The sequence below is a fragment of the Mixophyes fleayi genome, chromosome 7, assembly GCF_038048845.1.
Source record: "Mixophyes fleayi isolate aMixFle1 chromosome 7, aMixFle1.hap1, whole genome shotgun sequence".
Classification (NCBI taxonomy): Eukaryota; Metazoa; Chordata; class Amphibia; order Anura; family Limnodynastidae; genus Mixophyes; species Mixophyes fleayi.
The window spans coordinates 153874760-153896673 of record NC_134408.1 but is presented as its reverse complement, the minus strand read 5'-3'; the positions used below and the strand labels follow the sequence as shown (position 1 = coordinate 153896673).

Sequence of the window (21914 nt, the reverse complement as noted above, 5' to 3'; positions counted from 1 at the left end):
TGGGCGGGGCCATACATATACAGACAGCGCCCCCTTACTGCCCTGTACACATAATGACCATCGCAGACCTCCTGCCCAGCCCTACGCTCGGCTCCACATTACTTCTGTGCTACAGTTTAGGGATTGTGCGCTTTCATTTCTCCATACGTTATCCCCTATTGCGCCATCTGTAGATCTCGTCTCACCAACAATATGCTCTACATCCTGGGAACTGAGCAGTCGGCGATGGAACGGGCTCCTTAGAAATCGTTCACTCTAAACTTCATTAACGAATCAGCGAGGGCTCTCAGGACGTCACAGGGAACTGAAACCAGCAACAAAGGTGCTAAACTCCGTCCTCAACAGCTACCAACAGGGGAGGGCAAGACTCAACCCAGCAGACTACTTGGAACATTTAACGGAGTAAATGCAGGTAGCCCACTATGGGACCAGCCCGGGGGGGCAGATGTCCCCATCCACGACTACCAACAGGACATGTTTTCAGGATTTCTTTAATCATGCACATGTGAGGTAATCTATTTGGCTGGGTCAATAATTATCCAATTTGTTTTTACAGACAGAAATCCTGAAAACATGACCTGTTGGGAGCTCTTGAGGACTGGGTTTGGCACCTCTGAACTAAAGTATGCCACCCAAAATCTACTCAATGCCCCCCAGCAAAATTTACTGGAGCAGCGAGAACCACAATGGCATCAACTAGTTCAGGTTACGTTTACCTCTGTACCAGCGACAGTGGTCTGATTAAATTCTACAGACACATGGATTTTAAACAACAAAATAAAAAGTGCATTCTGACAATCAATGTAATCTCTGCGTTCCCCACACTCACCTCTGTATAATTAGCATTTTGGCACTTGTCATTCCAGATTAAAAAATTGTGCATCTCACTTTAATATGTGCGTTACACAAATGTATAAAACTGGGCTAAATCCAGGTGAAGGTTCTCGTCTTCCTAATTACAATACATAGAACAATTCCATTCACATCCAAAAACTGTTTAACTTACACCTATAGAGAGCACGAATTTACCCCTCAGATCTCGCAAATACAACCTCCCTAAATCTAGACATATTCCAGACCAGCGCTGTACCCGGGAGCCTGCGGTCTGTATACGTCCTGCAATAAATACCTCTGTGTATATTATATCCTCACACTGCAGACACGACAGATCCATACGGTGCGACAGACTGCAGCATTCTGCTACACGGTTTAAAGGACTTTCACCTGCAAACTTTAAATAAATCAAATACTGTTTCTGTTTTGACAACACATTAAATAATGATAAATGTGCCAACTTACAGGAGGAAAATCTCCAAATAATATAATCATCATTTTTACACTTTACTCAATTATATAATCTGTTATAATCATAAATTACAGTAACAAAATACCACAAATAATTTAATGAACATATTATAATAATAAATAAAACTTGTCCACAACCACTTCCATGTGCATGAATCAGGTTCCTCGTACAACACATTACAGTACTTTTGTTCACACAAAGAAACATACATAACTTACACAACAAAAGGGGACCGCCCTGTATAACTACACAGGAGTGGCGCGGGGGGGACCGCCCTGTATAGTCATACACAGGAGTGGCGCGGGGGGACCGCACTGTATAACCACACAGGTGGCGTGGGGGGACCGCCCTGTATAACTACACAGGCAGGGGGCAGGGCGCGGGACCGCCCTGTATAACCACACAGGAGTGGCGCGGGGGGACCGCCATGTATAGTCATACACAGGAGTGGTGCGGGGGGATCGCCCTGTATAACCACACAGGTGGCGTGGGGGGACCGCCCTGTATAACTACACAGGCAGGGGGCAGGGCGCGGGACCGCCCTGTATAACCACACAGGAGTGGCGCAGGGGGATCGCCCTGTATAACCACACAGGTGGCGTGGGGGGACCGCCCTGTATAACTACACAGGCAGGGCACAGGGGGACCGCCCTGTATAACCACACAGGAGTGGCGCAGGGGGATCGCCCTGTATAACCACACAGGTGGCGTGGGGGGACCGCCCTGTATAACTACACAGGCAGGGCACAGGGGGACCGCCCTGTATAACCACACAGGAGTGGCGCAGGGGGACCGCCCTATATAGTTATACACAGGAGTCTGAGGAAGGGAACCACTTACAGAAACACACCGGCGCTGCGGGCACTGCGCGGGCGCGCCTTGTCTGCTCCTAATGGCGTAAACCTTTTGCTAAATTCCAGAACACAGAAATTCAAGTACAGTATGTCAGAAAGTACAGCATCCGCCCCATGTACACCTGTAATACCCCTCCCCAAAGTCAGACAAGCAGTACCCGAGTCTACCACACGGGGGCGCACACGGTCTGTACACATAAAGTGCAGGTTGTGTCACCAAGACACGAAGAGACTCTGATCCAGAGTGAGATGAACGTTACGGAGCTTCTCCGTTATTTATACACGCAGAGGAAGAACCCGGCCAGCAGGGGGAGTAAGTTCAGCATTAGAAGCCACAGGGTGACCACCAGGTTGGATGACCGAGAACACAGATCTGTAATAGAAGAGATGAGGTTACAAGCTGGGGTCTTACAGACCTTATAGTCCTCTGCTGGAGTGAAACAGCCCCAATTGTCCACCCCCCCCCCCCCTTCCCACTACTGTATCTCAGTCCCAGCTTCCTATAGTTCCTCTCTTCCCGAGTATACAAGTCTACCTCTATGTATGATACAGGCTTATTCTGTAGCCATAGCAGGGACTAATATAAACTAACCTACATGTATTACAGACAAGTCAAAATTTCTGGTTTTAGATGAAGATACATTCACCCCGGGTGAGGGGATATTATACATTGTACAGTTAGCGCCCACACCTCGCCCACCTGCTGTGATATTACAGCTGCTATCAGGTAATTGCCTCCATATTGCAGCATCTGGGGCTAGAAATGGCCGTAATGCCAAATAAAGGGTAATCCTAAAATCACGAGGACACTTATCAGACATGAAGGAGAACGCGGTCAGTCCGTGCGCAGTCACCTTCCGATGGCACGAACAGGCTGCAATAGAGCCAGAAGTGATTTGGGCGATTGGTCGAGGGGTCTCAGTACAATACATCATTATAACGATATGTCTGTATACGACGTCTCACACTGTAAGGTTACTATGTGTGCACCTGTGTACTGCGCGGACCTGCAGGATATACACATTATTTACATTCTCCCCATAATGACAATCTGACCTCGGGTATCTTTGTGTCCAATTTAGCGGTTGGTTTGTCGGCCATATATACACATAGAACTTACCTAAAGGGGTGGATCTGGTTCTGTTGTCTAGAGGGGGCTCTCGCTCCGGTGGGCAGACGTCACAGAAGTCCCAGCATGACGGACATATTAGGTTCCCCTCATAAAACCACCCATTGATCTGGGCACTGACAGGAAGAATCTGCCCTGCCCGGGTGCACAGGTAGGGGTAGTCTTCCACCCAGACCTGCAGGCCTTCCGGGACACAGCTGACCTGTAGGGTAACACAGAGAGGATAATGTTATTACTGTGTGCACCCACGTTCCTGAGCTGTATCCCTGGCACAGAGACGGCACCATCAGATCACCAGCGTCTAGCTACTGGGTACCCCCATAATATGCCTCCGCTGACCTTGATATCTCAGCTAAACACAGGTGACCGTTTGTTTCCATGTTACCAGTAACAGTCTCATGCATATAAACAACGGGGTCAGTTATTGGTTCTCTCATCAGACAAGTCTATGGATAATAATATCAATGATGTAAAATGTTTTATGAGAAAAGGACTCTTGCGTCTATCTACACTGTGGCTGTGAGTTCAGCCATTTCTGGGAATACACAATTAGGATAACACACAATTTACCCATTGACGATAAGATAAAATAATGACAGCGAAGTACCTGGTAACAGCCGCTCCCCCAGTCAGGATAACTCATTCGTTTTGTGCATTTATCCATAACAAATGGCGATTGCTGCTCCAGACAAGCCGAGTCCGGCCCGTAGCGCTCCGCACCGTAGTTCCTGGAGGAGGCTGGAAAACACAGTTCTGGTGTCTCAGGGAACCAAGGAATTATCACCAATAAACAGAGAACATCAGCATAGAAAATATATAGTAAAACGGACAAGAACATCCGGCCAGCTGATCCCTACAGAATATACACAGAGAACAGACCTGTCACTGGTAATTACATCATCTCCTCCATGGTTCCTATCACGGCATCAGTGACGACCTTGAATATTTTGGGGCGTATGTCTGGTTTTATTTTTCTGTACAGAGCATGTGCACCAAACACATGTACACACATGACTATGTGCATGTTTGCACACTGTTGACTTGTGTCTCCCGTAGCACAGGGCAGATAAACGCAGGTTGCGTTCATGTCAGTACAACACAACCAGAAATGGTCATATCAGCAGATACTATTCTGTGTACACTTCATTACATTATTATACTGTGTACACATCGGGAAATGTGACGCTAACAGGTAATAGTAAATTCTAGAATCACATTTCCCTATTTGTACACAATATCCAGTTCTCCCAGATGTGACGTCTCCTGACCGCTGTTGTCAGGTGTCCTATGGGATTTACATCTGGACATTGCTGCCACATCAGAACAGTCCAGCGTCTTGTCTTGGCCCATTCCTGGGGGCTTTCAGTGTTTGGGGGATTGTCTGCTGGAAGACTGATGACCTTAGACAGAGGCCCAACCTTCTGACACCGGGTGTACACTGTGCTCCAACACGGCCTGGTAGTCTCCAGATGTCATGATGCCACGCACACGTTCAGGTGCAGCACAGTAACCCCAAAACGTCACTGCCCCCCTCCATGTGTAACTGTAATGAAGGCCTTCTTTCCATTTTCCTTTCTGTAAACATGATGTCATTTACCTAAAAGCTGTAATTTGGTCTCATCTGTCCACAGGACACTCACAGGAATTTGGATTGTTTAGGTGTTTTCAAGTCGCGTGTCTCATTTCTCGAGCAGTGAGGCTCTCCTGGGCCTCCTCCCCTTCGAGTTGGTGATGACATTGCGAGCTGAAATGGACGTACTATGTATCTGAAAGTCAGCTACAATCTATTTGGCAGTAGATGGATTAGCTTCCTCCACCATTCAAAGCTGGCACTGCAATGTTCCATCAAGTCTTCTCGATCAGGGAGGTTTGCTTCACTGCCATGGGCCCTAAACGTCCTGATAACATTATGTGTGGTGGAAACAGGAACATCGCAGTCTCTGGATATTGATTTGCAGCCAAGCATGGACAATCTTCTGTCTGACCTCCCAGACAATTCTCTGGCTTTCCTTTGTCCATGTTCATTGTAGAACGCACAGTGACGCAAAACAGAATGCGTCCTCCTCTCTATTCAAGCTTGTTTAAGGCGTGATGTTTATATTACAGACACCTGCTACTCACCACAGGTGAGTTCTGTTCCAAAGTGAAGGAGAATCACCTGTTTCAAATCTTATTGTAACTTCTCAGCCCAATCTGGTTGCCAGCTAGTCTTAAGGCTGACTGAAGCAAGCAGTAGCAGCAGCTACGTATCTTGTACAAAAAGAGGATTTTTATACTTCCGATAAATCCGTTTCTCTGATTCCATCTGGGGGACACGGCTACCGTGGGTTGTGAGAGTGGAGGTGGAGTTGGCACTTAACAGGTTAACTTTGTTAATGTATCAATGCTGGCAATCTCCTCCCCGCTGCAACCCCTGTAGCCTCTTCAGTCCAAGTATAAGACCCCAAGGAAGGGGAGACAACCAACCAGAGACCACACAGCAGAAAAGCAGAAGGGAGGGAACACAGTGTCCCCCAGATGGGTTCAGAGAAACGGATTTATCGCAAGTATAAAAATCCTCTTTTCTCTTTCATCCTATCTGGGGGACACTGCTACCATGGGGACGTTCTAAAGCAGCCCCCTTAAGGGAGGGACCGCTCTGACAGCCCGGCACGTAGAGCACTACTGCCACACGTGGCTGCTCTGTACAACTGATCCGCTGAGGCCCCATTCCGTGCAGCCCAGGACGCCCCCACTGAACGGGTAGAACGGGCTATAATACGATCTGGCACAGGTCTGTTAGCACTGACATAAGCCTGCTTAATAGTACAAGTAAGCCACCTAGCAATCGATTGCTTAGAGGCTGGCCATCCTCGTTTAGAGGAGTCAAACAAAACAAATAACAAATTAGTGTGGAGAATCTAAGATGTCCCGCTGACATAAATTCTTAGAGCCCTGACCACATCCAGAGACTCCATGGAACCTGTCCTTGAAGACTTTGGGCCACTCCTAAAAACCGGAACCACTATTTCTTGGATCACATGAAAGCTGGACACCACCTTTGGTAGGAAAGCGGGAACTGTTCTGAGAATCGCCCTATCATTGTGAAAGATAAGATATGGTTCACGATATAAGAGAGCACCCAATTCTGAAACTCTACGAGCTGATGCAACAGCTAGTAGAAATACAACCTTCATAGTCAAGAACCTTAATTCTACGGTACGTAATGGTTCGAAAGGAGGCCCTTGAAGCATTTTTAGCACCAGATTAAGATCATAGAGGGCCGCTGTAGGAACACACGGAGGCTGGATATGTAGGACTCCTTGCAAGAAGGTCCTGACATCCGGAATATCTGCCAGTCACATGTGAAAATATACCGAAAGGGCAGATATCTGTACTTTCAGAGCCTAGATGAAGGCCCACATCCAAGCCATCGTGGAGAAAATCCGGAACCCGTGGAAGACGAAAGGCAGCCGTTTGGCATGTTCGGTTTTCACACCATCTGATGTAGGTTTTCCAGATGCGGTGCTAAATACGTGCCGAAACTGGTTTTCTAGTTCACTACTCGTGGAGAGAACCCTTTGGACCTCCACAGGCTGGCCTCAACAGCCATGCCGTTAAATTGAGCCAAGGCAATTCCTGATGTGTGAAAGGTCCTTGCTGAAGAAGGTCTTCTCGAAGAGGTAATTTCACACCCTGACCTACCGCTAGCCCCAGAATTTTTGCGTACCAAACACTCCATTGCCAAACGGGAGCCACTAGAATGACTGGGCATCCCCCATGCTTCACTCATCGAAGAACTCTGGGAATCATAGGGATGGGAAGAAACAGGTATCCCAACCTGAAGTCCTATGGCATCGTCATTATGTCGATGGCCACCGCCAAAGGGTCTCTTGCTCGAGAGCAAAACTGAGGCACCTTCCTGTTGTGACGTGATGCCATTTAGTCCAGGTCCGGAATCCCCCATCGTAGGACCAGAGACTGAAAGACCTCTGGATGGAGTGACCATTCTCCCGGCAATATTGCATGTCGGTTGAGAAAGTCTGCTTCCCAATTTTGGATTCCTGGGATAGATTGCTAATATAGCGGGGACGTGACTCTCTGCCTAGGTCAATATCTGAGCAGCCACCCTCATTGCCCCGGCGCTCTTCGTTCCCCCGCCTGTTGACAAAAGACACTGCCGTCGCATTATCGGGCTGCAAACGGACTAGGCGTCCGTGAAGTATCGCCTGGGCGCTCTGTAAGGCCATTAGCATGGCTTTTAGCTCCATAATGTTGACAGGGAGCAAAGCATCCCAAACGGTCCAGAGACCCTGGAGCCGTAACTAAAGAACCACAGCCCCTCATCCTGTCAGACTGGCATTTGTGGTTACCAAGATCCAGGACCATGGGGCAAAGGACCTCCCCCCTGTCAGATTGTCCTGGACTGTCCACCATCTGAGGGAAGCCTTCGCCTCTGGTGACAATTATATCAGCTGTCTATTCAATCCTAGGTGGGACCCTGACCACTTCCTCAAGAGGTCCCATTGGAAGCAGCGCGAGTGCAGCTGAGCATAAGGAATGGTCTCGAAAGGCGATAGCTTTTTTGCTAACAGACGCATGCACAAGTGGACCGACGGCCTGCGGCAGGTCATAACCCGAGCTGTCAGGTTCCTCAGTGATTGAGAATTGTCCTCCGGAAAAAAAAACTTTTCTCTGTTGATGTCCATGATTAGTTCCAGAAAAGTCATTTTCTGGCACGGAATCGTGACTTTTCTCGATTTATGAGTCATCCATGCATCTCCAGGGTCCTGATAGTGAAGACCAGGTGCCGATTCAGCTGGAGAGCTGAGGAGGCTTTATGAGCAGATCGTCCAGATAGGGCACTACTTGCACTACTCTGGAATGAAGACAGGCTGCCATTACTTTTGTAAACACCATTGGTGCTGTCGAAAGGCCAAATGGGAGAACTCTGAATTGGTAATGAGATGGTCCCACTAAATTTGAGAAGAGCCTGATGAGCCTTCCAGATAGGAATGTGAAGGTAGGCATCTTTGATGTTTATAGACGTGGTTCCATTGAAGGACTGACCTGAGGGATTCCATTCAAAACTTGACCACCCGTAGGTGCCTGTTTAACTGCTTTAGGTTTAGCACAGGCCGGAACGAGCTGTTCGGCTTTGGGACCAAAAAGAGATTGGAGTAGAACCCCTGTCTCTTTTGGTGTTCAGGAACCTGGCAGATGACTCCTGCGAAAAGAAGAGAGGCAACACATATAAGCATCGCCTCTTTCTTTCGATGGTCGCGGGGTAAGCCGATTGCGAAGAACCAACAGATCCATCATGTATCCTTTCGTCATGAGTCCCCGAATCCAACAGTCTACTGAGGACGCTGCCCACTGATCTCTGAACAGTAGCAGATGTCCACCCACTCCCGCAAGGAGGGGAGGGGGACCGTCAAACTGACTGCTTTTCTGAAAGCTTGGGAGATGGACGTTTCGTGGAGGTAGGCACATGCCTACCTCTAAACGATTGTCCTCTGGAGGCCGAAGTTCTCGGTCTATGTGTTTGTCCCCGGCCAGTGAAGCCACCACGAAATTACTGCCAAAATTACCCAAATCTCTGTGTCTTAGGTTTGGGAACATTTACAGGGAGGAAGCTGCTTTTGCCTCCTGTTGCCTGGCAAGTTATGCTGTAATCTAAAATAAGCCCAACTCCCTTGGACACTTAACTAAGACTGAAGAGGCTACAGGGGGTTACAGAGGGGAGGGGGTTTGTCAGCATTGATACATTAACAAAGTTAACCTGTTAAGTGCCAACTCCACCTCCACTCTCACAACCCATGGTAGCAGTGTCCCCCCCAGATAGGATGAAAGAGAAAGACTATTTTACCTTTTAAAGTGCCAACTTCCTAAAGGAACCTCTACACTCCACGGTTTAGTGTTCCCAAAGAGGATGAAAGAGAATCACTCAATAGACTCCAAGGGGTTGTGGTGTAATTATTTACATCAGAAGCTCTGGCCCCAAACAATATACTGTAGAACCCCAAGAGATACTACGCCAATGACACCCCCATCTTAGAAGAGCCAGTCACTCATGATCAGTATCCCACACCCTGCAGTCCTGCCCAAGTACATTGTAACCACAGCAACACATCACATTAATAATACAGATACAATAATAAATGCCTTACCCAGCATACCATAGGTAAATCATACCCCACATACTGAGACCAGTGCAGTACGTAACATAGGTAAATCATACCCCACATACTGAGACCAGTGCAGTACGTAACATAGGTAAATCATACCCCACATACTGAGACCAGTGCAGTATGTAACATAGCTAAATCATACCCCACATACTGAGACCAGTGCAGTATGTAACATAGGTAAATCATACCCCACATACTGAGACCAGTGCAGTATGTAACATAGGTAAATCATACCCCACATACTGAGACCAGTGCAGTACGTAACATAGGTAAATCATGTCCCACATACTGAGACCAGTGCAGTATGTAACATAGGTAAAACGTATCCCACATACTGAGACCAGTGCAGTATGTAACATAGGTAAAACGTATCCCACATACTGAGACCAATACAGTACGTAACATAGGTAAAACGTATCCCACATACTGAGACCAGTGCAGTATGTAACATAGGTAAAACGTACCCCACATACTGAGACCAGTGCAGTATGTAACATAGGTAAAACGTACCTCACATACTGAGACCAATACAGTACGTAACATAGGTAAATCATACCCCACATACTGAGACCAATGTAGTACGTAACATAGGTAAATCATACCCCACATACTGAGACCAGTGCAGTATGTAACATAGGTAAAACGTATCCCACATACTGAGACCAGTGCAGTATGTAACATAGGTAAAACGTATCCCACATACTGAGACCAATGCAGTATGTAACATAGGTAAATCATACCCCACATACTGAGACCAGTGCAGTATGTAACATAGGTAAAACGTATCCCACATACTGAGACCAATGCAGTATGTAACATAGGTAAATCATACCCCACATACTGAGACCAATGCAGTATGTAACATAGGTAAAACGTATCCCACATACTGAGACCAGTGCAGTATGTAACATAGGTAAAACGTACCTCACATACTGAGACCAGTGCAGTATGTAACATAGGTAAAACGTATCCCACATACTGAGACCAGTCCAGTATGTAACATAGGTAAATCATACCCCACATACTGAGACCAGTGCAGTACGTAACATAGGTAAAGAGATACTTTATAAGACTGATCATTGCTAAATAAGGAAATAGATAAAAGATGAGTGATCAGTCTGGACAGACCTGGCTGATTCTGGGACATCGTGCAGTCCGAGCTTCTCTGGTACTCGCCACTCAGATGCCAACTGAACTCCTGGGTGAACGGACAAAAGTCTGCGATCTCCACTGCTCCGCCATAGTAAGGAAGATCCGGTACCGGGACCCCGGGAATTTCATCAAAGTACTGTAAAATATAAAATAATTGCTACACAAATATGAAAAATTGTATTTAGTGCCATTTATTTCCATTTATGTACCCCTATCTGTACAAACTGTTTTGTGAATAACAATATACTATATAATATATATATAAATAAAATAATAAAGTGAGCTGTAGGCACCAAGGTATTAGATGTTTGAACCGTATCTCGTACAGGGGGCATCTGACAATCTTCCTGCATCAGCATGGAAGATCCCCGACATCTGCACTGTGCTGTCAGTGACGTCACACGCTCGGATTGGCTGTGTGTTGGCCTGGCACCTCCCACTTTAGATTTGACTGCACACGGTTTGGCTGATCTGAAACAATCTGAGTAGCTGGTAACATTCTAATGCAGTGATTGGCTACAGATTGCTTTAGCCCTGCCCACTTCATGTCTAGCAGCTGTGTGAATATAGCATACATACAAATAGGAGCTCTGATCTATGCACATAAACCTAAAATGACTCGCTGAGTAGGGAGCAGCTCACTTACTATTACCTGATACTCTGGAGGGAGGCTCTTGGGGAACTTCTGTAAGTTACATATAGCCACAGCCCTCTGGTCCTGCCGGCAGGTCAGTTTTAAAGGGTTAGTCCTGAGCGTGTTACAGAACGGGCTGACACTCTGCTTCCTGCAAACAAGAGAACAGTTCACACCTCATCGGAGACACACAGAGACGGCACAGTACACAATGCACGTGTATGCCCTTCTTACTTCCTGGTCTGCTGGTTAATCCAGAACTTGCAGCTCTTCATCACAAAGTCACAGCCTTTCCCACGTCCCCAGTCCAGTCTCTGGGCCATGCTATAATTGGCTCTGTACCAACTAAAATAACAAATGTCAGTTCTCATCTCACTCCAGGGACTGAAACGGAGCAGATCTAATACAATCATCTGAACTTCTAGTCATCTCTGACATCGTCCGTCCTCGACCTGCTGTGTCCAGCCAGATACCCGGCTTCCTGGACACACAAACACAGCATTCAACATGCTCAATATTAAGGGGAAATCCTGTGATGACAAAGCTCAGGGATTTCCTTGTCTGAGGACCCTGTGTCACCTGGCATCTCAACAGCTGTTAGATCCAGGTTATACTGAATCTATAAACACTTGTAAGGAAGACAGATCAGTCTTCCATTATAAAAATAAAAAGATACAATTTAAACCTCTGTTTTAGGGACCTATAAAAAACAGTCAAATCTCTATAAAGTATACATATTCGGTAATCCCAGGGAGCCAATTAATTCTGGGACTACAATGGTTGGGTAAAAGTAACAGTAGCATACTAATAAAGCCTTGTTTATTCTGAATAAAACAATCCACTTTGATGCACAAATTCAGCTAATAGGTATCACCTAATATGGATAGAGGTCAGTGCTCACCCTGTATCCTCCATCAGAGCCAGGGTGATCCTGGAGAACACTCTGTTCTGTGTGTGGGAGCCGGTCATAGCTTCATTCTGTGGAGACAGGAACACGGAGTATAGGAAGGAACCAACCCCATGGCCGGGAAATGAGAGGATAAATTACAGACCTCTAGCAGCCTCTTCTCCCAGTGATTCAGCTCCGTTCCCATCCCACCCTGGTTCTCAAGCTCCATCCCCTCCAGAATCGGGCAGTTGAAATGTTTCCGCACCTCCTCCTGCGCCCGGAATGTAAAATAAACACAGCAATGTATGACGTAACTAAGGACATGTGCAGGGAAGTTATATTATAAATTATTCTACAATACTATGCAGGACACTTCTAGAGACGCTGGGCCTGCTTCATTGAAGAACTTAGGCAAGAATTTGAGTAAGTTTTCTGGACAAAACCATGTTGCAATACAAGTGATGCAAATTATTTTTCTATTTTGCACATAACTTAAATGGCTGTTTTTTCATGTAGCAAACAAATATTAACTTTAAATTTCAGTGTACAAATAAGTTATTAAGTATTTGTGTGCTACATGAAAAAACAGGCAGTATTTAAAATATGTGCAAAATAGAAAACTAATTTGCACCCTTTGTACTGCAACATGGTTATGTCCAGAAAACTTAAGTAAGAAAACTTACTCAAATTCTTGCCTAAGTTCTTTAATAAATCAGGCCCAGTGTCTCTGAAAGTCCCAGAGACACAATCTTACTATAACTTTATAGAGCTGTGTTATATTACACGTATACTGTTATATTATACTGTTTTATATTACACGTATACTGTTATATTATACTGTGTTATATTACACGTATACTGTTATATTATACTGTGTTATATTACACGTATACTGTTATATTATACTGTGTTATATTACACGTATACTGTTATATTATACTGTGTTATATTACACGTATACTGTTATATTATACTGTGTTATATTACACGTATACTGTTATATTATATTGTGTTATATTACATGTATACTGTTATATTTTACTGTGTTATATTAAATGTATACTGTTATATTTTACTGTGTTATATTAAATGTATACTGTTATATTATACTGTGTTATATTACATGTATACTGTTATATTGTACTGTGTTATATTACATGTATACTGTTATATTATATTGTGTTTTATTACACGTATACTGTTATATTATACTGTGTTATATTACATGTATACTGTTATATTATATTGTGTTATATTACATGTATACTGTTATATTATACTGTGTTATATTACATGTATACTGTTATATTATACTGTGTTATATTACATGTATACTGTTATATTATACTGTGTTATATTACATGTATACTGTTATATTATATTGTGTTATATTACATGTATACTGTTATATTATACTGTGTTATATTACATGTATACTGTTATATTGTACTGTGTTATATTACATGTATACTGTTATATTATACTGTGTTATATTACATGTATACTGTTATATTACATGTATACTGTTATATTATACTGTGTTATATTACATGTATACTGTTATATTATACTGTGTTATATTACATGTATACTGTTATATTGTACTGTGTTATATTACATGTATACTGTTATATTATACTGTGTTATATTACATGTATACTGTTATATTATACTGTGTTATATTACATGTATACTGTTATATTACATGTATACTGTTATATTATACTGTGTTATATTACATGTATACTGTTATATTACATGTATACTGTTATATTATACTGTGTTATATTACATGTATACTGTTATATTATATGTATACTGTTATATTATACTGTGTTATATTACATGTATACTGTTATATTATACTGTGTTATATTACATGTATACTGTTATATTATACTGTGTTATATTACATGTATACTGTTATATTATACTGTGTTATATTACATGTATACTGTTATATTATACTGTGTTATATTACATGTATACTGTTATATTATACTGTGTTATATTACATGTATACTGTTATATTATACTGTGTTATATTACATGTATACTGTTATATTACATGTATACTGTTATATTATATTGTGTTATATTACATGTATACTGTTATATTATACTGTGTTATATTACATGTATACTGTTATATTATACGTATACTGTGTACGATGGACACTCACTGTGACTCTCGGGGTGACCAGCAGGAACACGTTGTGTTGAACCATTTTGGGGCCTCTGACGTCCCAGTTCCTGGTCACACTGCGAACAACTCTATCGCTCCACTGATAGACCCCGAGGCTGTAACGAGAGAGCGGAGCCGTGGTGTCGTGTCGCTCTGTGATGTCTGGAGGGGAAAGTGACGGTAACTCACCTCTCATTGAAGACTGGGAGACCATTCATGTACCTCGGTGTCAGCGGCTCTCCATTATCATCATAATATAATGCAAAGAGTCCGGCAGAAAATCCCTACAACAAACCACATGGTCAAACCCAAGCCTTCATGTACCATATACAATGTTATAGTGTCATATATATCACTCCTAATCTCATACATTGTATCTTGTGTCCTCCTGTAACATATACAATGTTACAGTGTCATATATATCACTCCTAATCTCATACATTGTATCTTGTGTCCTCCTGTAACATATACAATGTTATAGTGTTGTATATATCACTCCTAATCTCATACATTGTATCTTGTGTCCTCCTGTAACATATACAATGTTATAGTGTCATATATATCACTCCTAATCTCATACATTGTATCTTGTGTCCTCCTGTAACATATACAATGTTATAGTGTCGTATATATCACTCCTAATCTCATACATTGTATCTTGTGTCCTCCTGTAACATATACAATGTTATAGTGCCATATATATCACTCCTAATCTCATACATTGTATCTTGTGTCCTCCTGTAACATATACAATGTTATAGTGTCATATATATCACTCCTAATCTCATACATTGTATCTTGTGTCCTCCTGTAACATATACAATGTTATAGTGTTGTATATATCACTCCTAATCTCATACATTGTATCTTGTGTCCTCCTGTAACATATACAATGTTATAGTGTCATATATATCACTCCTAATCTCATACATTGTATCTTGTGTCCTCCTGTAACATATACAATGTTATAGTGTCATATATATCACTCCTAATCTCATACATTGTATCTTGTGTCCTCCTGTAACATATACAATGTTATAGTGTTGTATATATCACTCCTAATCTCATACATTGTATCTTGTGTCCTCCTGTAACATATACAATGTTATAGTGTTGTATATATCACTCCTAATCTCATACATTGTATCTTGTGTCCTCCTGTAACATATACAATGTTATAGTGTTGTATATATCACTCCTAATCTCATACATTGTATCTTGTGTCCTCCTGTAACATATACAATGTTACAGTGTCATATATATCACTCCTAATCTCATACATTGTATCTTGTGTCCTCCTGTAACATATACAATGTTATAGTGTTGTATATAACACTCCTCATACAATTATCTACAGTCGCAGGGTGTCCTTCTGAAGAATGGGACATGTAATGTAGTGGTCGGCAGACTCAGCACAAGTCACATGAACCCATTCAAGACTTATTTCTGAAGACGCTCAATGCCCGGCGGACTGGCACATTTGTATGTATGGCCCTATCTTCAGTCGATTCCCCTCTGACCGATCTAACATTATAATAAAGCCCACAGTAAGAGGCTTAAGGTGAGATTAAACTGAAAAATTAACTAATTAAAAAAAAAAAATAGTTGTCGGCACACGGATATTCCCGGGCAAAACCAAGTATTCCAGCATGTCCCGCCAGGTCCCACTTACCAGCGCATGAATAATTTCATGTTTCACGGTAGACAACATGCCAGCAAATTCCTGAGGCTGCGTAGAAATCATGTTTGGACACAGGTTGGCGTATCCCGCTATTGGCCTAACAGAAGAAAATAACATTGTTTTAAGAGACTTATAACAGAGGTGAACATACAATGATGGTTACATAAAGGTTGTATTACTTTGTTTGATATTGTGGCGCCTTCCTTATTATTACCATTTATTAGAATAGCTACACCGCAGACTCGTAGCCTCCATATCGATGTAAACTCACAACCTGACACAGGAATATATTGCTGCTGACGGCCCCTCTAGTTTGTGAAATGTAAGAAGACAACTGGTGGCGGCAGCCGGACAATCGCGGCAATAAGAACAAGACGCGATAAACAGAAAATCAGCAGCTGCTCATGATGTGGAGCTCACGGATTGTCTACTTTCCCTTTGCAGGACCTTAGTGTGTCGGAGTAATGTACATACATTTTGCCAGGGTCCTTCACTTATAGTTTCTCTTTTAAAAACCTTATTTTCTGGTTGTTACTCTATGCTTGTTCGGTTGTGTATAGTTCTTTAGAAGTTTGTATAGTGCTGGCAACACTGGATGTTGGTTCTGTTCTGAGAGCTGTAAAGTCTTCAGTTTATGTTAGATTGTGGCAGTATATATATAGATTGGGATATTCAGTAAGTGGTCAATATCAACTTCAAGAAATCATTCATTTTATGCTTTATTCTCTAGAACTATTTATTCTGATTATTATCTAATTTCTTATTCCACATACACACAAGGCTGGTCAGATCATATTTTTAAATAAATTTCCAATTAATAAAAATATCCACATTAAATAGATCATTTTATTTCCATTTATTTATACTTCTATTATTGATTTATATAACTGAGAGGTTTTTGGTCAGTTACACTGAACAGATTTTAATTTCTTTAATTCATAATTATTACCTTCTCTATGTAAAGAGATATTCCTACATGTGTGGTCAGTAGTGTTATTATCAATCATTATATATAGGAGAATGGTTTATATTCTGAGGTCTTTGTCCTATACTCACTGATACAAATATATAATTGTGATCTTATAGCCCCACAGGAAATCAAATTATGTTCCATTGACTTTCATGTGGTCATCACAACACATTATATATACTGTATATAGATTTCTTATTTGATTGTGGCTTATTAGGGTAATTAGGGATATTTCTCTGGCAAAACTGAAACAAGTAAAACAAAGAATCAGAATGTTGCTTCTTCTTTTTACGATATATACAATAAAGGTTACATTTTAATTACATGTTAATCATAACAATAAGTGAATATGATGTGTGATTAAAGTGATACAACAGACAGCAGAGAGGAGGACACTAAGGGATAAATATACTGTGTTGAAGTGAATCACTGACAATATGATGTATTCAATCCTTGGTTTTCCTACCTGTCCATTTCGGCTTCCAGCTGACAATACGCTGCGTAAGCGACAATATTCTCCTGGCTGCATCTCTCCGTGGTGATGGCGCTTACGTATAGAACAAAGTCCACATCACGAATTCCTCCACTGTCCGTGGGCCCCGAAGGGCCACAATACTTTTCTGTGTCACTGCACATCAGGCATTGCTGAGTATGGAGCAGACAACACATTGTGACATTCCTGACACTTACACACTAGCTCCAGCCAGAAGATATAAACACCCCCGAATCTTCTATCCTCAGTACACCCACATATACCATGGACTGGACACAGTTATGGGAGAATGTACCATGGGACACTGCTTAGAAACAAGATTTAGATGGTTTTCTTCTAACAAACTGGGTGACAAAGGGACCACGGGTGTAACCGGTGGATATTAAATAGTTAGGGAGACTCCAGCCCTCCCAGGTTACCAATCACCCCCCTTGCTGTTGGGTTAGGACAGAAGACATGTAACCAGTGAACCAAAGGTAAAATTATAAAAATATAGCAATGTCTCAGAGCAACACAGGACATTAATACAATATAAGAAGGATATTCCAGCACATATAACAATCCCGTTCCCTCTCATAGGAGACAGGACAACAGAAGAATGAGAGTACATTTCTTGTTACACTACAGCCTTCAGTCCCCATATCCACCAATGACAGTGACTGGCCAAAGTGTAAAGAGGCGGGAAACGATGAGTAAACAAAAGCCCAAAAATTGCTCACTGTGCGAGTGGAGTATCCCAGAGCAGCTTACTGTCTGGAATAAATAGGATATAGTCGGGAAGGTCAAATTCAACAACCAATAGTAACCATGGTTACTGTTCTAACAAATGACAAGAGGGGCAGGTTCCGTACAATTGGAAAGGGGCGAAGCCACACCATAGGAGGGGCGGGACCACACCATAGGAGGGGCGGAGCCACACCACAGGAGGGGCGGAGCCACACCACAGGAGGGGCGGAGCCACACCATAGGAGGGGCACACTCCAAGTGACGCTGGGTTAGAGAGAAAGGAAAACAATCTGATTAGTGGTCCAAGCAACCAAGAACAAATGAATGTCAGAGCAAGGACAAATATTTCCTGGACAGAAGAGCAGATACAAGCACTGGCTGGAGCTGGGCACTATGGATGACAGAAGGTGGGTACCTGTAGGTGTTCCTCCGGGACGATGACAGGACCACATCTTGTGTGCTGAGCGCAGGCTCTATGGCAGTATCTGTGAGTGTCCGAAGTGTCCGACTTTCTCCGCAGATATTGATTGTTTGCACATTGTCTTCATCATACAGAGGAAAGTGTGAGAAAATGAGCTGTGTAGACTATAAAGAGCAGCTTCTGACCCCTGTAACACTCTATACAACGGTAACACAATACAGATGTCAGCACTTACCTGCTCAGTAAAATTGAGCTACTCGGTCTGCGCACCTGAAAGGTCTTTTGTAAATATGAAATTGCTTGTGGAAAGAGCTTGTTCTGTAAGACAGAATAGGGGATGTACAGCTGTAGCACACTGTACCCACCTGTGTACACCAAGTAATATAAGCAACTTTCCTCATCTGTCAGTAACTATTCTTCCTAATAACTGTCCCTGGTGGTCCGTCGCTCGATGGTCTGACCTTACGGGACTCTACATCAGTATATAACATTACAGCCAAGGACAAACATAGGTGAGCAGTCACCTACCTCATAGACTGGACACTAGCTCTAGAGATCAGGTAACGTCAGACAAGTCCTGGTGGTGTCTCTTACATTTACCATTTACACTTTGTTTATAGTGGTTTTATCATTTATAGCCCAAACCATTACCACCAGCCTGTATGCTCTGATCCCCCCCATACACTCTATGCAACAGGCATGTCTGTGCTGCCCTTAACACCTCCTGAAACACACAGAGCTCTAGAATACTCCAGTCATTCACAACAAACCCTGCACCAAAGGAGATCACTTACTCTGACAAGTCTCTTCTTCACCGGAACCAGGCTAGAAAATACAAAGAATATAGCAACGTTAATTCAGCATCAATCCTTAAATATGTTTAAATATCTTAAGCAAGAATTGTAGGTAAACTGTGGATCAACAGCAGTCTTATTCTACAACTGCAGATATACTTGGTTGTTTAATAGCTGGGTACAGTTTAGCATAACCTTATTTATACAAGATTTTCACGGAGATCACATGCCATACAGCTTGCATGCTGTCTTATGTTATGTACTGGCAGCTGTCTAATGACACACGGGAACGTCTCACATTTATTTACAACAGGTTAGAGACAGAAACCTTTTCACCTGCTATGAAATTACTGTGGTCGATGCTGAGAAACCCTGCACATTTCATTCACAAGTTAAGGTACAAGAACTTTCCTATTTCAATACTCACTCGTCAATGCTCCCATCATACACAATCTGCACCCGCAGCTGCTGATCAGCATGTCTTTTTAATACATGATTTGTTCTTTGGTGAACTTTGTAAATAACCTGGCAAAAGAAACACTTCACTAGCCAAACGGTGATTCACAAAGGTGTTTGGTGGCTTAAGAACGTATTTATATGGCCAACAAACCCCAGAATTCTATAAATCACATGCCTAAGAATTTAATGCTAGGGCCCAACTGGTAGGTAGTCACTATTTTCACAATATGAGCCATTATCCCTGGATATAAACACATTATACAATGCAAGTATCACCAAGTTACACCCCTTAATCTATTATAAATCCCTCTCTAATAACTAATGTACCATTAATGAATATACTGTGTATCATTGAGTAAAAATTGGGAGAGACATTAAGGGGTGGGCTATACTGTCTATCACCAAAGGACATAGAGGCGTTGGGGGATAAAATTAGAGACATAAAAGGCGTGAGGAGGTGGGCATACTGTGTGTCAATGAGTATGTGCGAGGGGGGGGGTTTACTAAGGGACACCAAGGCAGGATACTGTAAGTCACTGATGGAGGGGGCTGTGAGGAGGGGGTGGGGGGATACTGTGAGCTATTGAAGATGAGCTGGGTATACTGCCCCGTGTGTCACTGTGAGGGGGATACTAGGCGGCAGTGAGGAGGGGAGGGGGGATACCAGGGGACAGTGGGGAGGGGGTTGTGTGTTACAGAGGGGGGATACTAGGTGGCACTGAGGGGGGGGGGGATACTGTGTGTCACTGGGAGGGGGGATACTGTGTGTCACTGGGAGGGGGGATACCAGGGAGCAGTGAGGGGGGGGGGGGGAATACTGTGTGTCACTGAGAGGTGGGATACCAGGATACCAGCGGACAGTGAGGGGGGGGGGGGGAGATACTGTGTGTCACTGGGAGGGGGGATACTGTGTGTCACTGGGAGGGGGGATACCAGGGAGCAGTGAGGGGGGGGGGGGGGGAATACTGTGTGTCACTGAGAGGTGGGATACCAGGATACCAGCGGACAGTGAGGGGGGGGGATACTGTGTGTCACTGAGAGGGGGGATACCAGGGGACAGTGAGAGGGGGGGGGGGGGATACTGTGTGTCACTGGGAGGGGGGATACCAGGGAGCAGTGAGGGGGGGGGATACTGTGTGTCACTGGGAGGGGGGATACCAGGATACCAGCGGACAGTGAGGGGGGGGGATACCAGGATACCAGGGGACAGTGAGGGGGGGGGGGGATACTGTGTGTCACTGGGAGGGGGGATACCAGGGGACAGTGAGGGGGGGGGGATACTGTGTGTCATTGGGAGGGGGGATACCAGGGGACAGTGAGGGGGGGGGGATACTGTGTGTCACTGGGAGGGGGGATACCAGGGAGCAGTGAGGGGGGGGGGGGGGATACTGTGTGTCACTGGGAGGGGGGATACCAGCGGACAGTGAGGGGGGGGGGATACCAGGGGACAGTGAGGGGGGGGGATACTGTGTCACTCTCTGATAGGGGCGCCCCCACAGCCCTCTCACCTCCTCGGGCCCCGGAGCTCGGTGTCTGCATGTGCTGGACGGATAACAGGACAGGATGAATACGGCCCCGAAGGTGAGCAGAGAAGCCGAGGAACCTCTGGGCTTAGCAGCCATATTACCCCATCCGTTACCCAGGCGACGTGACGTCACTAGGGTGGAATAAGCATTGAAGAGTGACACAGGAAGTGTCTCTTAGCGGCCATGTTGTCGGAGTCCAGCTCTGTTCCCTGGTTGTCTATAGAGCTGTGTAATATGTGTCTGGTCCCTGGAAATGTCCCAGTGTCTCAGTGCTGACCATCTGCACAGTAACACTTCTTTTATGCCCCTTAGATGCAATTCTTACCACATGTTCTACTTCTCAGGGCTGTATCAGAGCTGTATGAGCCATAGCCCTGACTTCTAATACCTGGCCCAGCACTGGCCTCAGAGGTGCCAGCGGGTGAGGCTGGTGGTGGCACATATAACATATTACACATCATACCTCCCAACATGTGGACATTCTTCGTTGGGCCCGTACACGAGGAAGTGGCTCCGCCTCACAGG

The 21914-nt window shown here is 43.9% G+C and overlaps 1 protein-coding gene across 1 annotated transcript; it reads right to left on the bottom strand.

The window, feature by feature from the left end:
• Window positions 1-1620: 1620 nt before the first annotated feature.
• Window positions 1621-21530, bottom strand: LMLN (leishmanolysin like peptidase). The gene is made up of 17 exons (XM_075181249.1): window positions 21372-21530; window positions 19832-19929; window positions 19405-19435; window positions 18846-18928; window positions 18605-18731; window positions 17437-17615; window positions 15992-16097; window positions 14509-14603; window positions 14318-14435; window positions 12298-12405; window positions 12147-12223; window positions 11480-11590; window positions 11264-11396; window positions 10588-10747; window positions 3897-4027; window positions 3281-3491; window positions 1621-2533 (listed from the first exon to the last, which is right to left on the bottom strand). The coding sequence occupies exons 1-17, from the start codon at window positions 21483-21485 to the stop codon at window positions 2433-2435; spliced, it is 1983 nt and encodes a 660-aa protein (XP_075037350.1). The 5' UTR covers window positions 21486-21530; the 3' UTR covers window positions 1621-2432.
• Between the last annotated feature and the right edge of the window lie 384 nt (window positions 21531-21914).